This window comes from Emys orbicularis, chromosome 4 (genome assembly GCF_028017835.1).
Source record: "Emys orbicularis isolate rEmyOrb1 chromosome 4, rEmyOrb1.hap1, whole genome shotgun sequence".
NCBI classification, from domain to species: domain Eukaryota; kingdom Metazoa; phylum Chordata; order Testudines; family Emydidae; genus Emys; species Emys orbicularis.
The window spans coordinates 95,081,146-95,107,832 of record NC_088686.1 but is presented as its reverse complement, the minus strand read 5'-3'; the positions used below and the strand labels follow the sequence as shown (position 1 = coordinate 95,107,832).

At 42.1% G+C, this 26,687-nt stretch overlaps 1 protein-coding gene across 5 annotated transcripts in view; it reads left to right on the top strand.

The window, feature by feature from the left end:
- Positions 1 to 330: 330 nt before the first annotated feature.
- The window catches only part of WT1 (WT1 transcription factor), a 46,473-nt gene continuing 20,116 nt past the window's right edge, over positions 331 to 26,687 (top strand). For 4 of the 5 annotated variants that reach the window (XM_065403247.1, XM_065403248.1, XM_065403244.1 and 1 more), the window contains exons 1-4: positions 331 to 721; positions 6,666 to 6,788; positions 7,377 to 7,479; positions 17,888 to 17,965. In XM_065403247.1, the coding sequence (XP_065259319.1) occupies positions 331 to 721; positions 6,666 to 6,788; positions 7,377 to 7,479; positions 17,888 to 17,965 (695 nt within the window). The remainder of the gene's footprint in view (positions 722 to 6,665; positions 6,789 to 7,376; positions 7,480 to 17,887; positions 17,966 to 26,687) is intronic. The other variant, XM_065403245.1, reaches the window with a different exon arrangement.

Here is a 26,687-nt window from a genome sequence, read left to right as displayed (position 1 = left end):
GGCGACCAGGCAGCATCCGAGGTACGGAGTTCGAGGCGGCTCGCGCGCCCCGCTGCTCTCCCCAGCCCGCCGCGGGCCGCTCTCCCGGTTCTGTCGGAGTAAGGGGTGAACCTGGAGAACAACCTTGCCCTGGCGCTGCTGCCGGCTCCCGCAGGGCTGGACCCGGGGACTTGTGTTCCGGAGCAAGCTTCCCCCAAGGGGCTGAGCTCGGCAGCCTGGTGCCTGCAGCCGGAGCCGGGCTCTGGCTTGGCAGGCAGGGGGCAGGTCCCCTGGAATAAGTGCGGCCCGGGGGGGGACTGGCTCCCCGGCAGGAGGAAAGTTTGCGACCAGATGGGCTCCGACGTGCGAGATCTCAACGCCCTGCTCCCCTCCGTGTCCTCCCTGCCGGGCAACAGCAACTGCGCCATGCCGGTGAGCAGCGCCGCGCAGTGGGCGCCGGTCCTGGACTTCCCCCCGGGGGCGTCCTACGGCTCGCTGGCCCCGCACTCCTTCATCAAGCAGGAGCCCAGCTGGAACGCCTCGGACCCCCACGAGGAGCAGTGCCTGAGCGCCTTCACCGTCCACTTCTCCGGCCAGTTCACCGGCACCGCCGGCGCCTGCCGCTACGGCCCCTTCGGAGCCCCCCCGCCCACCCAGGCGCCCTCCAGCCAGGCTCGGATGTTCCCCAACGGCCCCTATCTGCCCAACTGCTTGGAGAGCCAGCAAGCCATCCGCAACCAGGGTAAGGCCGGCTCGCGCCCAGCGCCGCCGGGCTCGGGGAATGGTTTATGGGGCTCTCCCTCTTAATGCTACAATCCCGACAGGCTTGTAAACAGAGCTGTGCCTTGGCTGTTCCCCGCCAGGCAGCAGCTGGGTAATATAATACCCGAGCCCCTTCCGCGTGCAACTCAGTAGACAACCCCCTTCTTAAACTGGACCAACAGCTATAGACCCAGTTCTGGCAGCCATGGCTCTGCAGGGACTTCCATTGCACACCGGTGTTAAACTGGGCTGGCCACTAACTCAGGCTTTCTTTAAAATAATATACGAATTGGCATTGCTATTCTATTCGCTCTTAAACTGAGTTCTGACTCAGCTTCTGTCGTGAAGGTGGGTGGTTCACTCTGGTTGTTTGGCGAGACCAGGAAACTTTCTCCTTGCAGAGTTTTGTTTCAAAGTGGGACTGGCTTCAAGACAGTCAGATACTGATGAGGTTACTCTCAAGCTGATCTAGAGAATTAACTTCCAACATATCTGGTATAAAGTGGGGAATTATCTTAAACTGTTAATGGATCATCGTAAATAAATCACTTCCGTTAGAATATATTTTAATCTGAAGCCCTCTAGTTGTTAAATTAACGTTTAGAAGCTGTGAAATAACACGCCCACTTTTCCCTCTCCACTAAACGGGTAATTGTGGCATCTCCCGTTGGAAGATATTTAAAAAACGAAATCCGAACTAACCAAACAATGGGATGACATTTAGATAATCTCAATGTGGTGTTAAAATGTAATCTCCTAGGAAGGGAATAACAGAGAAACTACTGTTTTCAGTAGCCATTAAATTTACACCCATTAAATTGCCAGGAAAATCTATTAGCACAAATCCAGCAATCCCTAAGTGTGGACACGTAGTTATAATCTAACAATTTTCCATTTGCTGTAATTTAAACATCTGCAGATGTGACCGGGGAAGGGGGAAAATGCCAAGCAACATATAATGCAGCACTGCGGTTAAGGTTCAGTTTTTACCCCGTTTGAAAGAAATAAGTGCGTTGTTTTTATTCTATGTGCAACACTTTCCTGGGGCATCTGAAAGCTTGCAATGGCTCCTTGGTTAAGGGTCTGCTGTATAGAAATACCTCATGTAATCAACTACTAATTAATTATCTTAAATGCATTAAGATATAAGGTTTAATTATCTTAAACCTAAAACTGGAAAAATATAATTATAGATCTATTGAGAACATCCCTTGATTGAATATGAGATTTTAAGATAAATTAAATAAGGCCTGATCGGGGGTTGTGGTTTTTTTTTTTTTTTTTTTTTAATCCGATGGGAAGAGACCTTCAGGCAGGTTCTATTATCTTTTCTCAAAGGTATGTACTATTCTTTTTAAGAGGAGGGCAACAAATCCTTTCTACACAAAGGTGTTCTTACTGCCTTACACCAGATCGGTTACAATTCGGGCGCGCGCGCGCGCGCACACACACACACTTGTCAACCTGAAGAGCAGGGTTTCTTCTGTGGAATAAGTGCAATATTCACATAGCTGAATTGCTTATCTTCTAAAGTGCCTCATTGTAATACATATTGATAACCCACCATCTCGATAAAGAAACTGGGCTTTTATTATTATTTATTTATTTGAATTGCGTCGTGGGCAATTCATTGGGGAGAAAGAGCTAAGAATATATAGGAAAAATAAAGTATTTGAGCTTAATTATTTAATATTTAGTTACTGTAGCAATTACTTCAGCAATGCAGTCATTGAAACGAAAATGCAAAACTCGTTGATTCTAGGGCCGTAGTAAACGTAAAGTATCTCTGAGCAGCGTTCATTTACTTGGTTCCAAAAGTAGTTCAAACGCCTTGTTATTGAAAAGCGATCACTATTGGAATTATGTATGGAGGGGGAGATGTTTCAGATTTATTTGACACTTGGGCGTGTCCGAGCCCGGAGGATGTCTTAAACTGATATTTTAAAATTTATTTTTATTATTTTAATGCACAGGTTACTGGGCAATGGAGTAGTTGGGAATATCAGGGTATCTTGTACTCTCTGACATGTTAGGTAAAATAACGCTATGGGAAACTTACGCCTTCCATGATCGCAAATTAAAGAGCATTCGCCTTTTCAAATACCTGCTCTGTGTTTGTGCGGGAGGTGTGTGTGGTTTTTTTTGCAGTTTGTGCACCTGGGCTGATGTTGGATTTCTAATGTTTAGCCTTTTTTCGAATAACCTAATGTTTCCAAAGAAGTTCTTCTATATTTGCTTAAACGTTTAAAATTTATATGTGCAGTATTTCTGGAGTCTTCCAGCAAAAATTAAACAAAAACAACAGCGAAGATTAGGAGAAGACCACTTCTAAGACACAGACAAGGGCAGTATATATAGTAACTGTTTTAAATATCTGTTTGCAGTGACCATCAGAAATAAGCTGCATTCTACATTTTGCTCAAAATAAGAGTAATTCCGTTTTAATAATTCAACACCAGATACGGCTACCTTTATATTTTTCTGAACTCTGAGACTATACATTCAGTAATTCTCGGTTAGATTTTCTATCTGTATACTAAAAAGTACTTGTAGGTCATCGTGGGGAGAACAGTGTCAGATGGGAAGGAAATTTTGGTTCGAACGACATTAAGATAAATTTATTTTAATATTTAAAATTTAGCGCATTTCTGTGGGTGGCGAAACGAATGCAATTGGTCAGAGCGTTTCCCTCTAATCGATTCTTAGAGAATATTAGCCACAGTAAACTTATTTTCCTCGCCATTTTGATTAAAACTAGCGTAAGAAATTCTTTGGGAGAGTTAAACCAATCTTTCTCATTTAAAGAACAGTACTTACTAGTCCTTTGGCTGGACCTGGGTATTCCTGCAGGCAAACCTGGTAGCTTATCTCTAGGGGGAAATATATTTCGCTCTGGGAGCAAATTGTCTTTCAATAAAGAGACAGCAAAGTTGTCCAAAACTAGAGGTGTCTCAGATCCTATCACACTGAGTCAGCTAAAACCATCACTTTATGACACACGCAGGTGTGCGATACCTCCAGCATTTCGATGGAGCTTCACACAATCGGTTGTTTGCATATTTTGATCTTTACAAACGCATCGCACGCCCGCTCATTTGCTTTTGTTCTGCATGGAGAAGACAAGTCTCAGACTGACCAAATACTGAAAGAGCTTCCAGAATGGCCATGTTAACCTAGGTCTTAGAGTGTGGGGGGAAATGGGTGGTACCTACTACCATTATCTACTAATCCCCTGTATGTCTCCTACCTGTTCTTTCTCTGTGTTCAAATGGCTACCTATCAGCTTTCGCTAAATGAAGGCTTTCTGAAGATCGACTCTGATCTCTAAACCGCTGGCGAGATTCCCCGGTGGGGCGCCCAGGCAGTAAATATTTGGTTTCAAGACACACATGTCAGTGCCATATTTTGATACACATCCCGTTATAGCGCCCAGTACAGTGACATTCCCAAAATAGTAACGGGTAAGAGCATCTTCTCTGCTAAGCAAAAATATTTTGCAGCACACAACGCTTCCTTTGAGCCGAAAGGAATTTGGTAAGATCGCAAACAGTATTTTAGGGCTGAATAAAATGTTCTTGCTTTGAACCAGTCAAGGTTGCACTTTGCTTTTTCAGACGTTTTTCAGACCGTGGGAAAGACGCTACCTTGGCTCAGCAATCATTTTTTTGCCAAGTGTTGGGGGGAAAATAAGGCTTTGAAACCTCTGCCCATTTTCTCTTCTGGCTCCCCTGTCCTTTCATCCAGCTGGATTCCTCCAACAATTGGATTCCTTCAGAAGATCGCATGCTCCAACAGATGCACAACTTTCAATTATTTTCAGCACATTTTAATCAGCCCTGCTTCTGATAACGTCCTAATTAAAGAGACCTTGCTATCAGGAGGCTTGTTCAGAACTCAACTCTCTTATCACATTCCTGAAGCTTTGGGTCAGGCAACACCGGAAAATGTGGCCAAAACATCATTCTGCTCAGAGCAGAGTTTCGAAGGTCACCAAATGTCTGCATCAGGCCAAAAGGAACTAAGAAAGTGTTAGTGTTTTAGAACGCTAAAAAGAAACAAGGAGGGGGAAAGAAAAAATCCTTCAGTCTATGAAGGAGATAAGAGAGCGAGAAACAGCTGTAACATGGAAGTGGATGGGGTACCCGTGCTGTCATCGCTGCCAAAGGGGCCCATCATCCTCTGGAAGAGAAAGGACCCGCAGAGCCATGGGGGTGGGGTACAAAGACTAGGTTGGTCTGGAGAAATGCAGCTCGGTGTTTAATCGAAGCCCGGGACAAAGGGCTGGTTCAGAACTACTTCGAGGGCAGAATAATCCAGATCTTTGCTATTTTGTAGCTTCCTCCTTTCGTCTCTGACTGAATTCCATAGTCCGGTGATTTATTATAAAATGGAGGCATGGGACTAGTGCTACTCCAGCGCCACAGTGTTTTCTGTAATCTCCACCTTCTGCCTCCCACTGATCTGTCTTCCCGAGCCCTTTTAAATAAAGGCAATATAACCTCATTGGAAACTCTGTCATAACAAGTAACCACAGCACTGTCGGGGCAGGGATTGTTTTCTGATGTATCTGTACAGCGCCTAGCACAACGGGGTTCCAATCCGGAGTGAGGTTTGGGGGTGGGGCAGGGGGCTAGTGGAATATACATGCAAGAATGGGGATAAAGAGATTCGTAAAAGCCAATGTCCAACTGTGTGTTTGGTCAAAACGGTTCCCCGAAGGAGGCCCGAGCTAGACTAATAAGGGTTAGAAGAAAATGTGATCTTTATAACGAAGCTGAGCTCCAGGGAAGATTTAAGGTTTGTATTTGCTCTCAAAAGCGCTGCGCTGACATCTTTGGGTCTTGGGGTAAATGCTGATGAGCTGAGAAGCCTCAAAGATAATATTACTCTGTAATTACTTTTTTAGCTGAAGTTGTTTAGCTGGTTCCAAGTAATTAATGAAAGTTGGTGTCCAAACGCCTGATTTACGATTGGGTGTCGGCCTCGGGTCAGCAGAGGTGATCCCTTTCCATCTGAATTTACTCGGTGAAAAATATAAGGTGTTTATTATTTTGGCCAGCAATTTTCGCTTTAAAGTAGGAGTTTATTTTTCATTTAACATTCCACCTTTTTATTGCAGACTCTTCGGAAAGCTGTTCTTAAAAAAAGATTAAAGGGTAACTTTAAAACTGGAAATGGCAGATGAGAACACACAGCAGATGGGAATCTTCCTCTTTAATATGAGCAACAATTAATGAAAACATCCTTTTTATTACTGAAACCGATCTGTCCTCTTTAAACAGGAACGAGACTTCCGATTTTCCATTCTCCACAGCGCACTGACTGGCTTTGCTCCTGACCCGGAGCTGCACTATGCCAGTGGGCATCCCCCCCCCCCCCGGGCACAGCACCCTCTTTGGCCCGTTCCCCCCTTTCAGTACCTCTCCAGAGCTGACCTTCTCAGCAAAGGCTTTGATTTTTTTTTTTTTTTTTAAAAACTGAACTCTCCCGGTCAGATAATGTATTGTCCTGGCCTCAATGCCTCGCTCTTCTAGGTTGCTTTGAAATGGCACTTGTGTGGCTGCAATGGGGAGAGTGAGTTATGGGGCAAAAATCCACCATTTCCGATGTTAAATACAGAGGGGGCTGTACCAGAGTAGAGCAGCAATCCGAGAAGAGACACAAACAGCACCAAGGGGGAGGCTTTAACTGGACCCACAGCCATAAATATAGAGCGAACTATTTTGGTAACCCGCTCTTCGGGTTATCGGAGTTCACTTTGATGGCTATCTTGGCAGAAGGGAGCCATTGGGAGCTCAAGCCCTTGGAAGAGCGTAGGCTTCAGTTTTCGACGCCTGCTTGGAGACACTTCGCAGGAAGCTGCTTCATGAGAAAGTTCAAGGCTAGGCAACTAACTCCCGATTCTTCTGTTGTTCTTTTGGAAGGTTACAGCACAGTGGCGTTTGATGGGACTCCAAGTTACGGCCACACTCCCTCTCACCACGCAGCGCAGTTTACAAACCACTCCTTCAAACATGAGGACCCCATCAGTCAACAGACCTCGCTAGGTAACGTCAGAGACCTTTATGTAGCCGAAAAGGAGGGAGAAACATCCAACACCTCCCGCGCAAAAATAGCCTCGCTATGGGATGGCCTCAGCAATTACAAATGTTACCCAGGCTCTCTGTACCCGAGGCTAGGGGTCCCATTATTAATATATTATTTTACTCTTGGCTGCTGCACAGCCTACCGATTTAATTACACGGGTTATCTGAGCCTGCGGGCTCCACATCAATGGGAGATACTTGAAATGTAATGAACTCCAATGCCACTTGGTTAGTGGTGCTAAAGATGTTACATGGCGGGGATCTCACTGTAAATCCAGAGTGACTCGTAGTGAAGTTACTCCGGATTTACGCAGGTGGCAAAGGAGAGCAAAATCTGGCCGGTGCACACAAGTAAACTTGCTTTATGCAGGCCCAACACCCGTGTGTTTGAATTCTGACTATAGCTGCTTAATCCTGAAGCCAAACAGCCAACGTATCTTGTATTGGAACTTTTTGTAACTTTCAAAGTAGCGCTCCCCCTTTCCCATCCAGATTTCTACTAAAAGGGCTGAGCCTGGCGGTGGTTAACTCTTTGTGGTTTGTCTACAGGAGATCAACAGTACTCGGTACCTCCACCAGTGTACGGCTGTCACACCCCCACAGACAGCTGCACAGGCAGCCAGGCCCTGCTCCTGAGGACCCCATATAACAGGTACCTCCAAGCGGAAGCCTTTACTGTTCGCTTCCTCTTTGATTGCATTTAACCTTGCTTGTTGCACTGACAAGTTTTTTGGCTGGTGTGTGTGGTGGTTTTGCTCCTTGGCAGACAACTCCTTGTGTAGGGGAAATAGAATTTCTTTTCTTCTTTTTTGTCTTACCTCATGCTTTTATGCATTTTTTGTTTTTGTCTTGGTCACTAATTTTTTGATTTTTAACGAGGTATTTCCTGTTGTCTGGCGCACACATTTTCCTCTGTTATGAAGGTTCTATGATGTACATAACATGCCTGTCCCAGCTACCTGCTTTACTTGGATTGCTTCTCACTAGAGCGGGAACAATAATGAAATCCGCATGGTGTTTTGAGCCTGGCTCTCCTTCCTGATGTATACTACTATATTTTGTGGACTATATCGCCTTACAAAGAGACACGTTCAGAAAGCAACGGTTTAGCAATCTCAAGGTGGATCCTGACAATGAATTTACTAATCGGTGTATGTACCATAGGAGCCATGCTAAGGGCTTTCTTCTTTTTAAATGAAGGGTCTGATACTCTACACACCAGTGACTCGATGGCAGTTTTAACTGAGGGCCAGATTCTGTTCCCAGTGAGAGAGAGTTTTGCCATTGAATTAAGTGGGAATAGGATTAGGCCCGGAGAAAGGATTGATCAGATTGACGTGATTATGAGGGACCAGAGTGACAGGACATAATATGAATGCTTGAAAACTGGGGGGGGGGGGGGGGGAAGGGGGGAGTGTGGTATATAACATGTGTCCTGGAATTTTCTGACACACACATTATAAGGCGGCTGCAAAAAAGATTTATATAAATGTGCTTCAATGGTAGATTCTTACCAGCTGTGCGAAGCTGGTAAGAACTAAGACATGTCAAATTAATGTTGATGCTTCTTCCCTAAAGCTGCATTTCCTGAGGTTTGTTTCTTTCTAATACACCACTGTCAATTCCATTTCCCCCTTTCACGTGAGTTGACCATTACAGGTCCCGGTCACGCAATCGCTAGTCTCTTTGACCCATGGAGTAGTCCGCCTGCCCACTATCTACTGCAGGTGGGACGCTCCAAACTATGACCCAAAACCATGCAAATTAACTGGAGGCTTTCAACGTCTTCATTTCAGTGGGCTCTGGAGCTGTCCCTCGGTGCTGTGTGTCCGGCCTGTTCTTAAAAGGGGTATGTGTATGGGTGTGAGGGGAGACTAGCAGGTCATTTACGAATGACAGCAATGGACAATGCATACGAAAATAAATATCTGTAATTCAGAAACCAGTTCATTTTAATTTTTTCCCCCACGATGTGGCTTTGTATAGCAAATTAAACCACCCTTCTTGTGACTCCCAATGTGATGTAAGAATGGGTTAAATATACACTTAAAAAGCAGAATCAGAAAATTAATACCCGCTTTGCTTGTCACCAAAATATGGATCTCGTTTTCTGTTTGTGTTAAATGGCGTACATCTATAATGGACCCTTTTCAATAGCTATTTCCCATTTTCTTCGTTTGGCATGGGGGCCAGTTGTGTCTCCTTCAATTTTACAATGTGTTTAGGAATGAGAAAAGAAGTTACCCAAAATTTATTCTTCAACTTTTTGTGAACTTGGAGCCAGTCCCATATCTCTGAGTTGCTAAGTAACGTGAGCACACAAAACAATATGCCTTTGCAAAGGAAGTTGCAACTGACTCTTCTCATAGGCTGGTTATATCGTCTTTGATTAATCAACACTGGACATGGGACAACAAAATTCTGTCACTTCCAGAAGCCACTTCTCCAATTAACGTGAGCTGACGTCAAGGGAAGGAGGGAATGAGGTAATGAAGGAAGGAAAGAAGCCTATCCACATAGATTAGTTGTAGAATAATTGGCGGGGAGAATGCCTTCACTGAAACTGACAAAGATTGTTAATCTCTCAGGAAAATCTATAAATATGATTTGTAGAGCGGCCTCACAAGGAAAAAAAATGTGTGGCTCTGCATAATTCGCGTGCAGCTCAAGGCACAGATAATGTTTTCTTTCATATTTCAGGGCCTTATAAGATCCCCCTTGCATTTTGCACTTGGATTTCAGACAGCTCAGTGAAATCCTCTCGCTCTCTGTTCCATTTTGAACTAATATCTATAACATTAAATGCACAAATGGCCGGACTTTAACGGAAACTTAATTTTGTTGATGGACCACAGGGCAAGACCCTGGTCGCTGAATCGGGAGAACTCCATAAAACTTTATCTCGCCAGAACCCAAATAGCTAGACCAGTTCTTTAGAAACGACCGGTACCTTTGGTGTGGCTGTCTCCCCAGCCATTGTAACCCTGGCAGGTCTGTTCTTTGGAGACTCACTCTAAAATATTCTAGATTTTAACACAAACACTAACTCATAGAGCTACTTAATCGAGTAAGAAACCTTCACTCTGGGAACAGCAGATACAAAGTTTCTGTTTAAGCCCCGCTCTCCCTTGGCTACCGAGTAGTATAGCTTCAGCATTACTTCTCGCGATGGGATGTGAGCAAGCACAATCTATTGATACTACTGATTCCACGGCGGATGCACTCAGTTTCACAAGTGCACTTAATTATGCTTAATGAAGCAAGTCCAGCACTTTGATATATGCATTCCAGTAGGAAAGTAAAGAACTGTTGTTGTTCTAAAACTCCAACCGAAGGTCTCTACCTTCCATCTTCCCAACGATGTCTGTATAATAGGCATTTTTCATAAGCTTCGGTGACATTTTCCTTAATGAATAAATAGGGCACAAACACTACATCGCCAGTAACTTAAAATCTCTTGCTGCGAGTTTTGGAATTAGACCCTTTCATTCATGGGTAGCAGAAACTCAATCCTTAATTCATCCTATTACCGCTCGGCATTGTAGCATGCAGTCAATTTCTCCCTGACTTGCGGCTTGATCCGTCTCCCATTGAAGCCAATGAAAGTTGTAACACTGACTGCAGTGGGATAAAGATTAATCCCTTAAACCCTTTTGGAGCTAGCAGCATATATATGTAGAGCTCTACCAGAACGTTTACACACGTCAGAACAAAAACGTTAGTACTCCAGTTTCTCAACACTTTGTAATGGGCATACTGACAGATCTTTAAAGTGTCGGCTCTCTAGCATTTCATTATAATAGGGAGTCTCTCTTAAAATAGAGGATGGGATGCTATGCTACTATTCTTGCGGTATCTTCAGCCCTTGGAATCACCGATAAAACCTCCTAATGAAACCACAGTTTGACTTAATCCACCTGGATATAGTTCTTGTCCTTAGCAGCTATCTGCTGTAAATAGGCATATGTAGAGACTATTCTCTCACCACTTTAGACACCAATTGTAAACGACACATGGAAACAAGTTGTTTGTTTGAAGCCTAGATAGGAAGTTGAGCTACAATTTTGGCTTTAATGCACTTTCCAGAACGCCCCTTGTCTGAAAAATTACAATACAGCGCTGATCAGAATAAACCCAAAGTTCACTTGCTGATGTGGCTGTAAGTATCCTCTTGGATCATCAGGTTCATCCCAGCGAGTGTGTCAGATCCATATAATCTCTTTTTCTCCGAGTGCCAGAAGCAGGAATACTGGTGCCCTGTTGGGAGGCAGAGCGAGCCAGTTGGCCTCTAGGCAGTACAGAGGGTAGGAAACATGGACTGGAATTTATGAAGAACATACCTGAGAAACAGGAGTATTTTTCATGTCCGTTCCTTAGTTCCTCCACGGAAGATGGTAGAGGAGTGGCTAGGGAGAACACAGATGGTAGGGATTAGTACAGATGCAAGGAAGATATTAAACTAACTCTTGGCCCAGGGGTTCTCCAACTTGGCATTCTGTGGATCGCTCTTTGAGAGATCTTCTCATGGGCCACCAGGACCTACTCTGCAAAATATTCAATTCTTCACATCTCCAGGAAGGGCTTCTCGGACTCTTGGTGGCCCATAGACCACAGTTTGATAGCCATTGTCTTCATTCTTGTTCGGAGAGCCTATCCCTTTTCTTCCTTCTTCTCACTCCACCCCATGCATAATTAAAACAAGACTGACAAAATCTAAGGGCATCCACATTGGTGTAATTTACGCCTTCTTCTGGTTTTCTCCATTTGTATGTTACACCAACTTGGACTGCTTAGACTGACTTAGCCTGCTGTCAGTAATATGGTCCCTTCCTTACCCACATCACCTCTGAATTTAACCACTGAGTCCCATTGGAGGAGTCTAAAGCTCCACCAGCTTCCATAGACTTCAACTTCTTCCCCTCAGAAAATCAGGCCAGGAATTTAGGTTTGACCGTATGGATTTAGGTGCCTAAGTTTAGGTACACTCATTTTGGGGGAAATGCCTAAATTGATCTAGCTCTGGATGTTTTCAGATGTTCATGTGCATCTTCATACGCAGCTGTAGTTCGTGGAGGAAAAGCTTTGTTATATACAACAGGCGAGCTAGAGTGGCAAAAAGGTACCAAAATCCTGAGATAAAGGAGAGAATTTCCTACAAAGTCTCTCTCTATGGAGATTTCATAAACACTCAGAAAGACTGTCTAAAATTACATTGTGTTAGAACAAGTATTAACACAGTGTTAAGCACCATGTGGTACTTAATTTAGACCAGGACTGCTGTGTTTAACACCTGGTTTTGGGTAGCCCTACGCTGGACTAGGGTTAATCCCAGCCAGCTGATGCCAGGCAGTATTTGTGTAGCTGTTTCATAGAGGTGTTGACATTCATTAACAAAACATGTAATTTTGCAGTGTAGACAAAGCATTGTTTTGCCTTAGGAGATAGCCCACAGAGTATTCCCAAAGGTGAGCAGTACAGTAATGCTCCACCTTTGTTAGCAGCCCAACCCTATTAATCCTCTTCTTTTCCTCAGTCCGTTTACAGGTTGCTTAACACTCGTTTCATTGTGTGCACATACATATTAGTATTTTGTTTTGTTTGTTTTAAAAGTGGAGGAAGGAGGGGGAATCGAGCACAACAGCCAATTGGTGGCACTAGAGACATAGGAGTTGTCTGCTATACTGGGTGCATCTAGTTCAGAATCCTGTCTCAGACAGTAGCCAGTCCTAAATGCTTCCTAGGAAGGTGTAAGAAACCTTGTAGAGGACGTTTATGCAATAAATTGCCCATCAGGAAAGGCTTCCTCCTGGTCTCCATCAGTTTAGAGGTGGCTTTATGCTTTCAGAAAAGGGGTTTATATTCCTTCTAGCTATTTTTGTATCTTATCTAATGTAACTCTTTACTGTTCTCACTATCATACAAATGTCAAATCCTTTCGGAACCATACAAAGGTAGCCTTGTGGCAATGAGTTCCACAGGACAATTGTAAATTTTGTGTTTGTAAAAAGAAAGCGGGGCTTTAAACTATTTTTGACCTCTGAAAGCAAAGAGGCATCAACCATCATTTCGCAGTCACTCAGCCTTCTTATTGCTCTGATCAGTGTCTGAATCCTATAACAAATTTGATATAAAATTCATAACTATTCCTTTAACAGGTTAACAATACATTTACAAAACTCCAGAGTTCTACATACACTGCAGTAATTCACCAAATACTGCTGTTAAGATTTCCAAGTTTAGCTAGCTAGTAGCAACCAATTTGTCCATAATAAAGAAAGGAAGTAAGGAGAAAATATGCAAGCAAGTCTAAGACTGAAGACCTTTCCATTGTTTTGCCCTGGTAAAAGAGACAGTAAGAAAGGCGATAACTTGAAATAAATATTCAAGAGCCCATAATTCTTATAATGGAAGCAACAGTATCTCTGAAATCTCCAGTTTTGGCAACTACTTGTTCTCTCTTATAACACAAGCACCGCATCTGCCAAGAGATATTGTGTCTGTTGTTGATGGCTAGTTATTGATGGCAAAGCTATGCAGATTGAAAGCGTGCATTGCGATTCCATTAAAATGGTGATGTGAACTTTTCTACCTCATGCTGTTTAATGTAGTAAACATGTTTAATGTTGAAAATTTACTGTGAGTCACACTTGCAAAGACTTTAAGAGTGGAGGAGTTTCAGTTCAGATTATAGCTCTTTCTGTGCAGAGGTCAAGAACTCAGTAATACTGCCGTGCAGGCCAAAACAAACTCTATATGATCTACTACTGGTTTCCTTTAAAGTTCCTCTTTTGCTCAGGGTTGACTTCCTTTTATTTCACTCCAACTTACATTAATCCTCGTTGTAGAAAAGTCCCCCCCCTATTTCATTTAAAAAACATCTCTGTAATGAAAATAAGTTATTTTTAGTGTCTTATTTGTGGTCATTTGAGGGAACTAGTGATTCAAATGGGAATCAATGCAGTCAAATCCCCAGAGACTCCAGTTTTCCTTCTCATCATTCAAATCGTATTTAAAGCTAAGATTTGAACATAACTATTGACTCTGAGACCATCCTGTAGCACTGGCAGTAATAACCCATTTTAGATTTAAATGGATGTATGGATACTTTGTTATACTTCCTCTATTAGATACACCATACTAAACTCTTTTTGTAGAAGCCCGGTGGTGCACTTGGCAAACTTGGTCAAGCATGCCATTTTCTGCCTCCCGCTTGCTTCCAGCCTGGGGTGATCAACCGTGGAGCCCGGAGTTCGCAGTACTACTTACATTCCAGCTCGCTGTGTTTTGGCATTTGGAGTCTCTCCCCAGCAGCAGCAACTTTCACCTCTGTGTTCTATTTGCAACATGGAACGGGAGGGTGTTTCCACTGGAGCGGAGATTCACAAAATCTTCCAGCCAGGATGTGATGTGATCGGTAGCTATAGGGGCGGCTGCATCACTGCTATTATCGCATTGCAGTAACTGAGAGAATTCCGCTGACTGCAATGGGAGCAGGACTGGGCTCTTGATGTCCACCACCTATGAATCATTCGCTAGGTCTACAGTCCTGTCTGATCTTAGATGGGGATGATGAACACTCCCCCCCACACACACACCTGAAGCAAAATTGTGTTTGCTTGTCAAGGCAATTGAGCCACGTTTACTTGAGAGCAATCGAGGATGCTCGGAATAAAACAAGGAGAAAATTCAATACAATCTGCCACACACACACACCTAGATACCTAGTCACTCTTTAAAATCTTCCAGCTCAAATATGTGTGTTCAAGCACAATATTGCCTCATGCCACAGGCGTCTTATTTTTATCATTGTATTTAACAGGAGCTTTTTCACGAGTACAGTATGTATCTGGTAAAGCCTATGGGGGATTTCTCCAGCCAGAACTCGTACAAGCCTGAATTTAAACAGATAAACAAAACCGACTCTTACCACGCTCCGCGGGTTATCTTTATGAATGGCTGAGGTCAGTAAGCAACCCTGAGTGGCAATGGTGGTCTCCAAAGTTTTTTAGGAACCGATGGGTCTTATTTTTCCGGTGTGATTAAATACTGGTGACTTAAACATAGGTCTGTTTTTAGATCGGGAGCCATCTGTATAAATGGCTTCTCTTTTGCATGCGTATTAACCCCCCCCCCCCCCCCATTACAGGGCTAGATCCTGGGAACGGGCTTTCAGCCGAGTTAACATGGACGTTGATTGTTCTTGAGGGTGGGCAGGGGCCTTTCCGCGGAGCTGTGCAGTCGGGAGAACCGGGCAGAAGTCCCTGCTGCGGTAGAAATGGAAACACAGTTCTAGCTATGGAGGCATAAGACTCCGAAATAACTGCTGAGGTGCCTTCAGCCAGAGCGCAGAGAGGGGCACTCAGCCAGCTGGGCTCTCCAGGGTAAGCGGGTGAAATGCCGAGGCCTTTTCCCCTTCCCGTGGGTTTGTAGCTTAAACCATCCCACCTGCAGCCCTGATGTTCTCGTGAGAAGGAAGCAAGTATCAGAAACTAGAGAAGGCCCTGCCGGGACCGTGTTATCCCGGGCTCCAGCCAAAGGCAGAGAGAGGGGTCCTGGAGTGGAGGTCCCAGTGCCGGGGCCACGGGGGACTTTGAAGGGCTATGCTCTCAGGCTGCTGGGTTAGTCACTCTTGGGTTTCCTGGCTGGGTGGGATGCTCCTGCCTGTCCCTATGTTCTCCGCAGACCAGGTGAGCGCTTCCACCGGGCCCCCTTGGAAGTAAACAGCAGTTACTTTGCTGCCCGTTTCAGCGGGAGCAGGGTCGGGCTGCAACATCTGTTTGGAGCTTAATACTTTAACCTTCACAAATCGCTCCCCTCCAGTCCCCGCAGCTCCAGCCACTGTCCCCCATGGTACCTTGATTGTCAGTGGGTGGCCTCTCGGATGTCACCGTGTTACTATTGTCTCCTCCTCCTCTTTCTCGGCAAATACATAACCAGTGACTAGTGGGTCTGTCTTTGCTCAAGCCACCTCTCTGGGCCAAATTCTGCTCTATTACACCGGCGTAAATGGGGGTCCGGGCTAACGTCATGGGAATGACCAGTGTAAGGGGCTTGATCCAAAGTCCATGGAAGTCTGTGGGAGTTTTTATGAGAGCAGAATTTGCTTCTGTACCTGTTGCAAGGGACAAACCATCTTTGAGTTTATTTAATGACAAGTGTAAACTCAGGATCCCTTAAGCGGAGAATTCCCCTGATTGCACTGGCAAGGCTGTCTTTTGTAGCCGGGACACATAGCTGTAAACCTCCTATTGAATGGAGTGCATGAGCCAGCCACGCTTCCAACTGTAGTGAAATGGAGCCCAGGACTACCTTCAACGTGTCTCTGAACATTGTCCTGGTTCCTAAGCGATTTGTTTTGTGCACTGTCACCAAACCCAGTATGGAATACAGTGGCTGCTGGTTAGTGACAAGATGAATGTGTACTGCTTGATGAAAAAGCAAAGGAGGGAGGGGGGAAATATTGTGGAGGAGGCTCTTATAAATGAACTGTCAAGGGAAAGAAAGTTAAAGGGAAATCTCCTGCTGTAAATGCATCGGGCGGGCACTTCTAATAAAAATCAGGGCCCCGGAGGAATTAATTACAGCAGCATTACAGGAAGAATTCGTGGAATTGCAAAACGTAGTGGCACAGACCAGCACGAACTGCTGTTGCAAATGGGGAAACTGCAGGAGAGTCTAACAATTTCTGAGCTGATATGCAGGACATTGTAGTAGCATAATAGCAGTTCAGACATTCTAATGAATAATAGTGTCCCGCGATACTGACAAATGATATTACACATACTTTAAGATTGAAGTAATTTAACTTGTTTTATATGCAAAAGCTTCCCACTGGAATCTGACTTTTCTAGCTCACTTCTACCTGCCATGAAAAAACTCTCTCAATAAAATTATATACAATCATTACATAAATCTAGTGAGTTTAGCTATTATTAATCAACCAGGGGTCTTATGCTGATTGTGAATTGCTATTTCACTGGCACCCACATCAATTAGAAAATTGATTCGAAAAGACTAGAGACTCAAAACGTTGTTTCAGTTAGAGTCTCTGCAGCAGATCGGAGAAATGTTGGGTAGCAATGGGAACTTGGATTTCCAGGAGAACCAAGATTCAGAAAGAACACACGGCGGGTTTCCATGGAGAAGTGTTGTGCGAGCATACTGTGTAGATGGAAACCAGCTTGCTCAGCTCTGTCTGTATAGCAAGACTCTCCTCTTACGGCTAACTTACTGAGAGAACACTTGCTTTTGGTGTTGCAAGTCTGCAGCAGATTTCCCCCTCCTCGAAGCACATACCTGTTCATTTTTCTGTTTAAATTATTTGTGATAAGTGTTGAGCATTATTATATCAGTAGATCTGTAATCTACATTTCTTTTGGTTACAGTTGATCTCAAATAAAAAAACACTGAAGTGTTTTCTTTAAAAATAGAAAGTAAGCAACTGACAACCAGTTTCTGAGAATATTGCTGTCTGCTGAGTTCATTGTTCTAAGATTATAACATTTTTACAAAAAACCATAAAACCAAAAAAGACTAGTATTCCAGTTGTGAGTTTAATTTATGGTTCAACCACTCAATTTTTCTTGTCAAGTCACTATATGTAGTAACATTGGTCACCAGTCCTGATAGCTTTCAGTCCATTAACCACGTGATCCTCTACACGCGTTATTAAAAGTTAATTCACTTGCTTTCTTTTTTATAAAAATAAGAAATCTTCTTTATTGCTAACCCACAAATCTGTATATACTGGTTCCATTAATTTAATTGGAGTATATATTTTTTTCTTTAAGAGCTTTATTGCATATAATTTTCAGCCATTTAAAATTTACAAGTTAGATCACAATGAACACCTTGTCTTTTATCACATAATCATTCTTTCTTTTTCTTTTAAAACTAATGTCACAAACATAAGAGTTGAAATAAAATAAATTCATTTGGTACTGCTATATGTATTTTGAAAACCCCTTTTAAAAAGAAAAATGAAAATTATTGCTTCTTTTAAGTATTACTTGAATTTTGGTCAAGTAATTTAGTTCTAATTCTAGATATTTTCATAACAGTGACAATTTATACCAAATGACCTCACAGTTTGAATGCATGACATGGAATCAAATGAACTTGGGATCTACGTTAAAGGGGTAAGATGTTTTATTATTTTGTAATCTTCTTCTGCATTAGCGTAGTTAACTTCATTTTATTTTTTATTTTATGAATGGAATAAGGTTACTGGCATGAAAAATGCTAACCTGTCCAAAAAATAGGTCTTTATTTGTCTGTAATTTAATATGTTGAGTTTAAAAAAATAACCCTATTGAACTATTAAAATTTTTATTCTACTAGTCAGTTCACAGTTAATAAGAATTTTATGGTCAAGTTTTCTCTTAGACTTTTTAGTCTAAGGTTAGTCAACTGGGAAAGAACTAGCAATATTTTCTTAAATTGTGTTTTTTGTTTGGTCTTTTGACTTAAACCAATATGTCTTGGAGAACAGTATGTTGGTTGTAGATTTTTAACCATTTTACTGTCTAAACAAACTGTCTTCATTGTAGGTTACACAATTCAGGTGCCAAGTAAATGTAATAGCTTTCAATTTGTGTGAGCAAGGTGTTTTCCAGTAATAGACTAGTAATATTTGAATGTAAGTTGGGATAACATGAATGTGAAAACCTGTATAATTATATTATAGATGGTTCTAAGCAGTCATATTAGTCCATATATACAGCACCAATATCTGATAGGAGGGACTGCATGAATGGGTATGAAGACAAGGTAGATCTCTACTCCAAAGCACTAACAAAATAAGCCCGTGAATGAAAGATGGGAAACAGTGGGAAAACCTCTGCAATTGAATGGTGAAGTTAAATGTGGAGCTTGTCCATTCTGTTAACTTCCATTAATATAAATTAAAAAAAATATATGCTTTTTTTTTTTTTTTTTAAGATTCTGACCTCTGATTAGTTCAGACTTCCTTGCAGTGAGGTGTTGCACTCTGACCCAACAGTAGTTATGATGGGGTCAAGAAGACAATTCAGAAATGTGCTTTCTGTAACTTGTAAACAGTGGCTGCCCAATAGATCTTGTGCTGGATTCAGCCCTGGACTTGTGCGTGCTCGGCATCAGGAACGCCTGCCAGTGGGCTGCTGGGCCTAGCTCCTAGCCAAAGGCAGCGCGTGACCTGTGTGGTGTGTGAAATAACCATGGTAGCTGTTAGAGAGGGCCTGGGGAGTGAGACACAATGCAGGGGTGGCCTGAGCAAAAAAGCAGAAGGGGAAAGAGCCATGAAAAGCTGGGAGAACAGCATTTTGGGTGTGGGAAGTATGCGGGGGCTGATCATCTGCCTGGGTATCAATGCTGGGATGATCAGGCCTGGTCTGCTCTCACCACCCCTGCCATAATCAGCCTCAAACTGTCCTGCCCAGGATTGCAGGGTGTAAAGTGTTCTCCACACTCCTACAACACAGTGAGAGCAAGAACAAATGAAAGAGTTCCAGGCTTAGACTACTGCTGCTACCTCCTGTGTCTCCTTCCCTTTCTCCTTTTTCTCTAGTTCTAACCTCACTCTGCTCCTCATGCCAGCTCTTCTCTCCCTCCTTTTTATTATCTTTCCCTTCTCCAGGCCCCACATCCTCTGTCCCTGCCTTTCCTGGCCCTTTCCATCTTCTCTGGCTTCCTTCCTCCATACCATTGTCACCCTCCCACCTTGCAGGGAATGGACTCTAGCCTGTTTGCTGCTTGTCCAATATGGGTTTCCTGTTACTTTGCAAGCAGGAAGCCCGCCTCAGAGGTGCTGTAGATCAGAGACGTTGGTAGCGTAGCAAAGACACAGGGTGTGGTGCCTACAGGGCCAGGGCTTCTGTCCCTTCCTTCCTATAGGCAGGACAGTAACTGTATTGAGAGATTCCAAAGATGTCTCCCAAATCCCCTTGCGGGGTTGTCAGTAAAATTTAACCACTCTTGCCCTTCCAAAATGGGACAGCACTTTGGGATCGTGGAAGAGGATGTGCTAGGAGGAAATGAATAGAGCACATCAGAGGGTTTTTCTGGACGAGGATATGAACGTGGTTTATTTTTAAAAATATGTTTTGGTAGCACAGTGTAACTAACCCATTCTAAAACTCTAATGTGGACAAGGCAAGTTGTACTTTAGTAAGTGCTACCTGGTCCAGTTTAAGGCTTGCGGGGAGCCTAGACTTCAACTCAAGTAGCTAGCTTCTGCTAACCTATAACTTGCCTGGTCCAGAGTAGAGTTTAATAACATGCTAGTTAACATGTTCTCAAGAACCTCCTTTTGATCCTTGCCCAGACAAAGCCAACGTTTGCCTGACTTTGTAAGATAAACTACAGCTGTTCTTTATCCTTTTCTGAGTAAATATATATGTATATATTTTTAAAAAGGGAGATTCCCAAACTAATATGTAGGAAACTGACTCGATCCAGATCTATCTGGTATGGTATTTGTGCAGGCTGGCTTCAGTATAGCACAATAGTATGAAATACTGCTGATCTGCTTCTAACCCTCATTCGTGAATGGTACCTAAAGTCTAGAGGCACTAGATACTAGTGTAGTAAACCATGTGTGTCAGAGCAAACTAGTGAAAGAAGCATGAGTTTGAAGTGGTCGTCTTCTGTGATACACCTGGAATCTGTCAGGTAGCTCCCTTACTGGAGAGAAAGGGGAGCCCCTTCTCTTCAAACCCAACTATTGTGTACAAATCAAGCTGACCAGCTCTGCTGCTGAGGCTATTTCCTACTTTTTTCATAACTGTTTGTAATTTCCTCTTTAAACTGCACCCTTTTTTTAAAAAAAACCCCTTCATTGCAATATTAGACACTGTTTTGTCTCTTCTGAAGAAAATATCCTGCAAAAAGGAGAAACACATCAACCTTGACCGAGGTCCAAGTTATTAAAACAAGGAAGAGGTTATTCTTTGGGGAACTGAGTGGAAAAAAAGGGACACAATAGAAATATTAAAGGAGTACTGAACAAAATAAATGGTTTTACTTGTCCAAAAGTGCAGACTGTTAGCAGTATAAAGTTTGTGACCTAGAATTCTTGAAAGGAAAAAAGAAGAAATCAAGATGAATGATCTATGGTAAAACAAAGCTGAAAGTTTTGGTATAGGCCAAGATTGTAGAATCTGTGGAAAATCAGTGCTAGACATGGCCTCATCACTGGTAATATGAGCCAAAATAGTTATCTGTCTTCTCTGGCTGAGAGTTACAAAACACAGTACCTCCAAACTCAGTTGCCATGAACATAAGGTACTCTTCCTAAGATTTACATCTTTAAAATATATGAACTGTTCATAAGTGATTCCCAGGCGTTTACTGTTTCAGATACTTTTCTCAATCTTGAAGTTGTATTTATGAATATTGGCATCTTTATGTTGAAACGGAGAGCTTCATTTCTCTCCAAAGAAATGGAGAGAAAATATATCTCCTTATATAGATATTCCCCTCTTCCCCCCACCACTTCCTTATGACTCAGCTGAACTTTCTTTTATGTATTGTATTATAAAGAATAAAGAAATATTATTGCAAGTTTGCAAGAAATTGGGAAATCTAAAATTATATGTTAGTGATATATCACTCTCTAAACCCTATCATTTTACATGAACTTAATTCAGTAGCCTTTTTCCTGGGTTTATATTTAATTTAAGTTTAATGTACTAAAATGAAACTACTACCATATATTCTAGGCAGGGTTGGCAGTGACACCTATAGTTAAGGTTGCCTGGCACTTTCCGTTATGTAACCTTACTCAGCCCCCCCTTATGCATAGGCATTATGATATAGTCTTTGATTATGCGATACATGCTATTTTATCCCCAGGACTCCTGTCTTGTAGTGCACAGGATAGACAGGAATCAGGAAATGGATCTGGATTGCATAGTGAATGACACTGTTGTCTGTAGAACTATTCCGCCCACCCCTCTCCAATTTGTTGCAAACAGTGGTAGGTGTGGAGTGAATGAAGCAAAGGATTGCAGGAGGAGAAAGGATGGTCTGATGGCTAAGGCAGTCAAATGTCACTCAGAAGAACAGGATTCTGTCTTTTCAAACTTTTCACAAGTGTTCACTAACTGTGTTCCTCATTTTCTGGTGTGCAAGTTGAGACAGCTGGGGCCTGATTTGTATTAGTGCTGAGAGCTCACAACTGCAGCTGAAGTCAATGGGCACTGTGCTTTGAAAATATAAAGTGCTATAAAGATACTAATTACTCTGAAAAATCAGGCCTTTTATACATCTGAAGATGCACACTCAAAATTAGTGAACACTTTTGATAAATTTAGCATTAATCTCTGAGCCTTTGTTTCACAGCTGTAAAATAGGGAAAATAATATGGCCTCATAGGGGGTGATGTGAAGATACTTTCATTAGGTAATATTAAATCCTCCATACTATGGTGATGAGAACCTTAGAAGGCCCATGAAGAAATAAATATTTCTTTATTTAGTACAGGTTTTGGATAGCGTCTGATAAGTAATATGGCCACACACTGATTAATGAGAATAAAGAAAAATATTGACTAGCTACCTATTCAGCTATCTAGTCCCTGGCAGTCTCAGAAGTGCCACTCAGGTGGGCCCAAGAATTGGGGCCATGATCTGAAAAAAGACTATAGTGCAGCATCCCACTGGTATTGCATAGACCTGTCAATATTGGATAGAAGCCTCAACCCTGCTTTGGAACCTGAACCTGTGACTAGCTCAATAAGCTACCAAACGAGGAGCTCTGTCACAGAGCAGATAGAAAATTGAAGAAATAAGGGCTATGCTATCTGAAAATTGAAGTTAATGTGTACAGTCCCACTGAGGTCACATATGTGAACTGACTGAGTTTGGCTCAGTGCCTTTTTTCTTTATTCTTGAGCTATGTAATCAGTGGGCTGGGCTCCCATGCACACTAGTGTGTATTGCCAATTGCTTGGTCTCACTGGAAAGAACAATGGAGAGGTCCTTTGTAAAGCACTATTACAATTGCATTCTAATGCAAGACCCTTAAGGTTTAGGCTTTCTATAATAGATTAACAAGAGAACCTTCACCATAGCCTTATAAAACACCAGTAGTAAGTTCTGGGAGTCTAAATCATCCCTAGCTGGGCTCAAACCTGCAGCCAGTGTGAATGGGAGCATGCAATGATATGTTTTTCATGGTATTAAACATTTCCCCCTTTTCTCTCACATCAGAATGCCTAATCATGAATTTATCCTCTCCACTGTGAGGAAGGGAAGTACTCTCCCCATTTTACAGATAGGGAATTGAGGCACAGAAGGCGATATCCTAGTTCCATTGAAGTCAATGGCAAAATTCCCATTGACTTCAGTGGAACAAGGATTTCACTGCGAGAGATTGTGAGCTGCCTAAAGAAGTACACAAGCAGAGCTGTGAATTGAGCCCAGGTCTCTGAATACTAGTCCAGTGCCTTAATCTCAACAGCCAACTTTTCTTTCTCCATAATGATTGCACACTGGGCCCTAATCAGTGAAATCATTTCTCTGATGGTCAGTTGCCTTGGAGAATGCAGATAAAGCAGCAACTTTATGCTTCCCTCCTGCTTAATAGCATTACCACCAATAACAGGAGGAAACATCATCTATATCATTAATCAGACTTCTCTTTATTGCCTCAGTGGTGGCATATATTTCCCATAATATTGTGTGGTAAATATTTTATCAAAGGAAATTAGCTTTATTTCTCTTCTGTGCTGTTATCACACAGACTGCCCGCACCCTTGTTCTGCCTTATTTTTGGCTCTGTTTCTACACCCAAATATTCCAGTTCCTGCATTGAAACACTAGTAAATTGCATCTTAACGTGGTGCCTGTTTTGTGTAATTTTTCCTTCCTAATTTTTTAATTCTTCCATTTTATGAGTCAATGTGCATTCATGTTTCATGCTGATATTTGCTCACTCTTCACAATATGCCCTATAAAGTCCCTTTTTTAGTCTTATGAAATAATAATAATAAAAAATCAAGCTTGACTCTCCAGATTTAAGTTGAGGCTAGTTGTAAACTAATCAGACAGTTCTAGTGTAACAAAGTAAAGTTGGTGTGAGAGAGAAATTGCAGGTTGTGGGTTTTTTTATATATTCAGATTAGAAAGTAATCTTTTATGAGATTTTTTTATAATGTCTTAGATTGGTACAACTCTCCAAAGCTGCTCTGTTTTTCATCACACATTCTCATCTGTAAAACCTTCATTTTTATTAATCTCTGTACAATCTGTACAGTGTCGAGATTAATCATTTTAAAAGAGCTACTCTCCAAGTGTTAAGGATTTTCTGGCCTAATGCTAAAGACAAATGTTTCTAAATGCTCTACAGTATATAGCGCTTGCTTAGCATTTTATGTTGCATAAGTATCAATCTTTGTTTTGCAGAAATGTGGAGCTACATTTTATGCATTTTTTCCAGGTCTGCAGCTGGCTGCCTAGAACCAAAGGACAATATGTATATGGGGCCATCTCAGCAACCAACTTGATGAACTCTAAATATTTACAGTCCAGTTCTGCCTTTGGGTAGATCTGTGCAACTTCCATTGATTCCAAGGGAATTCTGTATTCACCAATGAAGGCAGAATTGGGACCCTTAAGGGCCAAGTCCTGCAGTTTTTACTCAATCAGGAACTCCTGTAGGGTTTGCCTGCCTCACTAAAATAGTCCTGTCCTGACAACAGGTTTAACTGCATCTGGCTTTGCTTAGCCTTGACTCTTTTCAGCATTTTTCCCCCCCTATCAGTCATAAATATGACTTTAAACATTAAACAGAGGAAACAGTTTTTTCTCCCATTTTTTCCTGCTTTGACTTCTTGATGATTCCAAATTTCCACTCTACAATTAACACCTTGGCTTCAGTTGCAACTTCTTTATTTTAAACCATAAGTTTTGTTTATTCTTATTTAGCTCAGATGCAAAGGTGCAAAATTATATAGATTACAATGTATTTGTAGAGATGTAGGACAATTGATCCCTTGGTAAACAAGCAGGACACATTTATTTATTTTATTTATTTATTTATTTATTATGTATTAATATTTTTACTTACCATTAGTGGTCACAATGTACTAGGTACTGCCTGCTCACCCAGGTAAATATAGTCCCTACTCCAAAGAGCTTAAAGTCAAAGAATTTCCCACTCTTTTTTTTTTTTTTTTTTTAAAGATCTCCAGCTGAAAGATGTGTATTTGTAATTATTTTAGTGTACTGCGTGCATGAACTCACTGATGACTTGTATTGCTCATAGAGGTTGGACTTTCCTCTGGTTGCTATCTCCTGTGTAAAATGAAACCAGTGGTTGTGATTCTGTAATTTTTGGAAAGTCTGAGAAGCTGTAGAGGAGCTGCCAGACTTACCCTAGTTCTTCCATTGAGTCTTCCACATTCTAGTGTGTATGCTAAATAAATTATGGGTGTATCAACAAATTCACATAGCTTGGCATGCATCATGTTTGCTCTTAACAAAAGGGAGATATGAGAAATCCAGTCTGTCTCTCCCTTTTGCTATTTTACAAGCTGTGTGACAGTGACTATCAATGCAGAGTGAGATTTCAATTCAAAGCAGCAGCTACAGGCCCAATTTGTGAAAGTCTTACATTGCTGTACCAACAGTCCCATTGACTTCCAGTAAGTGCCCCAATGTGAGAATATTACAATTGTTTAGGGTCAGGTTACTCTACCCTTACTCATTATTGAGTTGTGCCTTCCTACTCGACATGAACAAAGTTAGTATAACAGGGCCATATGTGATAAGTCCCTGACAATGCTGGTGGGTTTTAAGGAACTGGAACTACGGTTATTTCTTACTAAGATGCCTTTTCGGGAGAACTGTTAAATGGGTAGTTTGCTCACTAGTTAATATGTGAGTGGTCAGGTGGCTTTGAAAACAATTTCTAATGTGATCAAGCCTTTCACTACAGTTCTGCTCGACAAAGCAAAGAGGGCATATGACCAGGAGTAATGGGATGAAATAAAAAAATGTGAGGAATGTTAGGGAAAACTTCCTGTCAGTGAAATTTAAGCTTGGGGAATACAGAGCGATTTGGTAGAAGCCCCATCCATGAAGATATTTTAAAAGTAGACTGGAGAAAATACCATGAGGAGCATTCCAAGGGATCTCATATATCTTCCTTCCATTTCTAATTCCTAGGATAAGTGGGTTCTGCTGGCTACTTTCCATTACAGAACTGAATAGTCCTTCAGAAAATCCTTGGCACCTACAAACGAAAACCTTGCAAGTCTCCTGTATTTCAGACAGTGCAGAGTGCAAGTTAGTCTGTGTTTTGTAGCATGATTTCTACTCCATGCATCTGAAGAAGTGAGTTTTTTACCCACGAAAGCTTATGCCCAAATAAATCTGTTAGTCTTTAAGGTGCCACCAGACTCCTTGTTGTTTTTGTGGATACAGACTAACACGGCTACCATTCTGATACATGATTTCTACTGTAATTTGTTGTACCTTTGGAGGTTTTTTCCAGTGTAAAGTTTATCATATGTTTAGGGTATCTTCCTACAAACTATCTTGTCTCTTGAACTGCCTAGGCTGCTATCGGGGGTGTGGATCTGATAGCTGAAGGATTATAAAGCTAAATTAGGCTACTCAGACAGGTGACTAATAATGATAAAGTTTACATTTACCCTTGCTTTCCTATGGCACTACAGATCAGCAACTGCTTCTGCTGTGAACTGCACAGATGCCTCTCCCTTACTATAACATGCTAACTTCCTTCCCCTCGGCGATTAAAACAGATGTTGCCATGTGGTAGATGCTCCTTCCCTTTGACAGGCTTTTACACAAGTAGCAGATTTCATTGTTGCTGTCCTTTGAATTGAGAGGAAAATTCAACATCGATGGGGTTGTT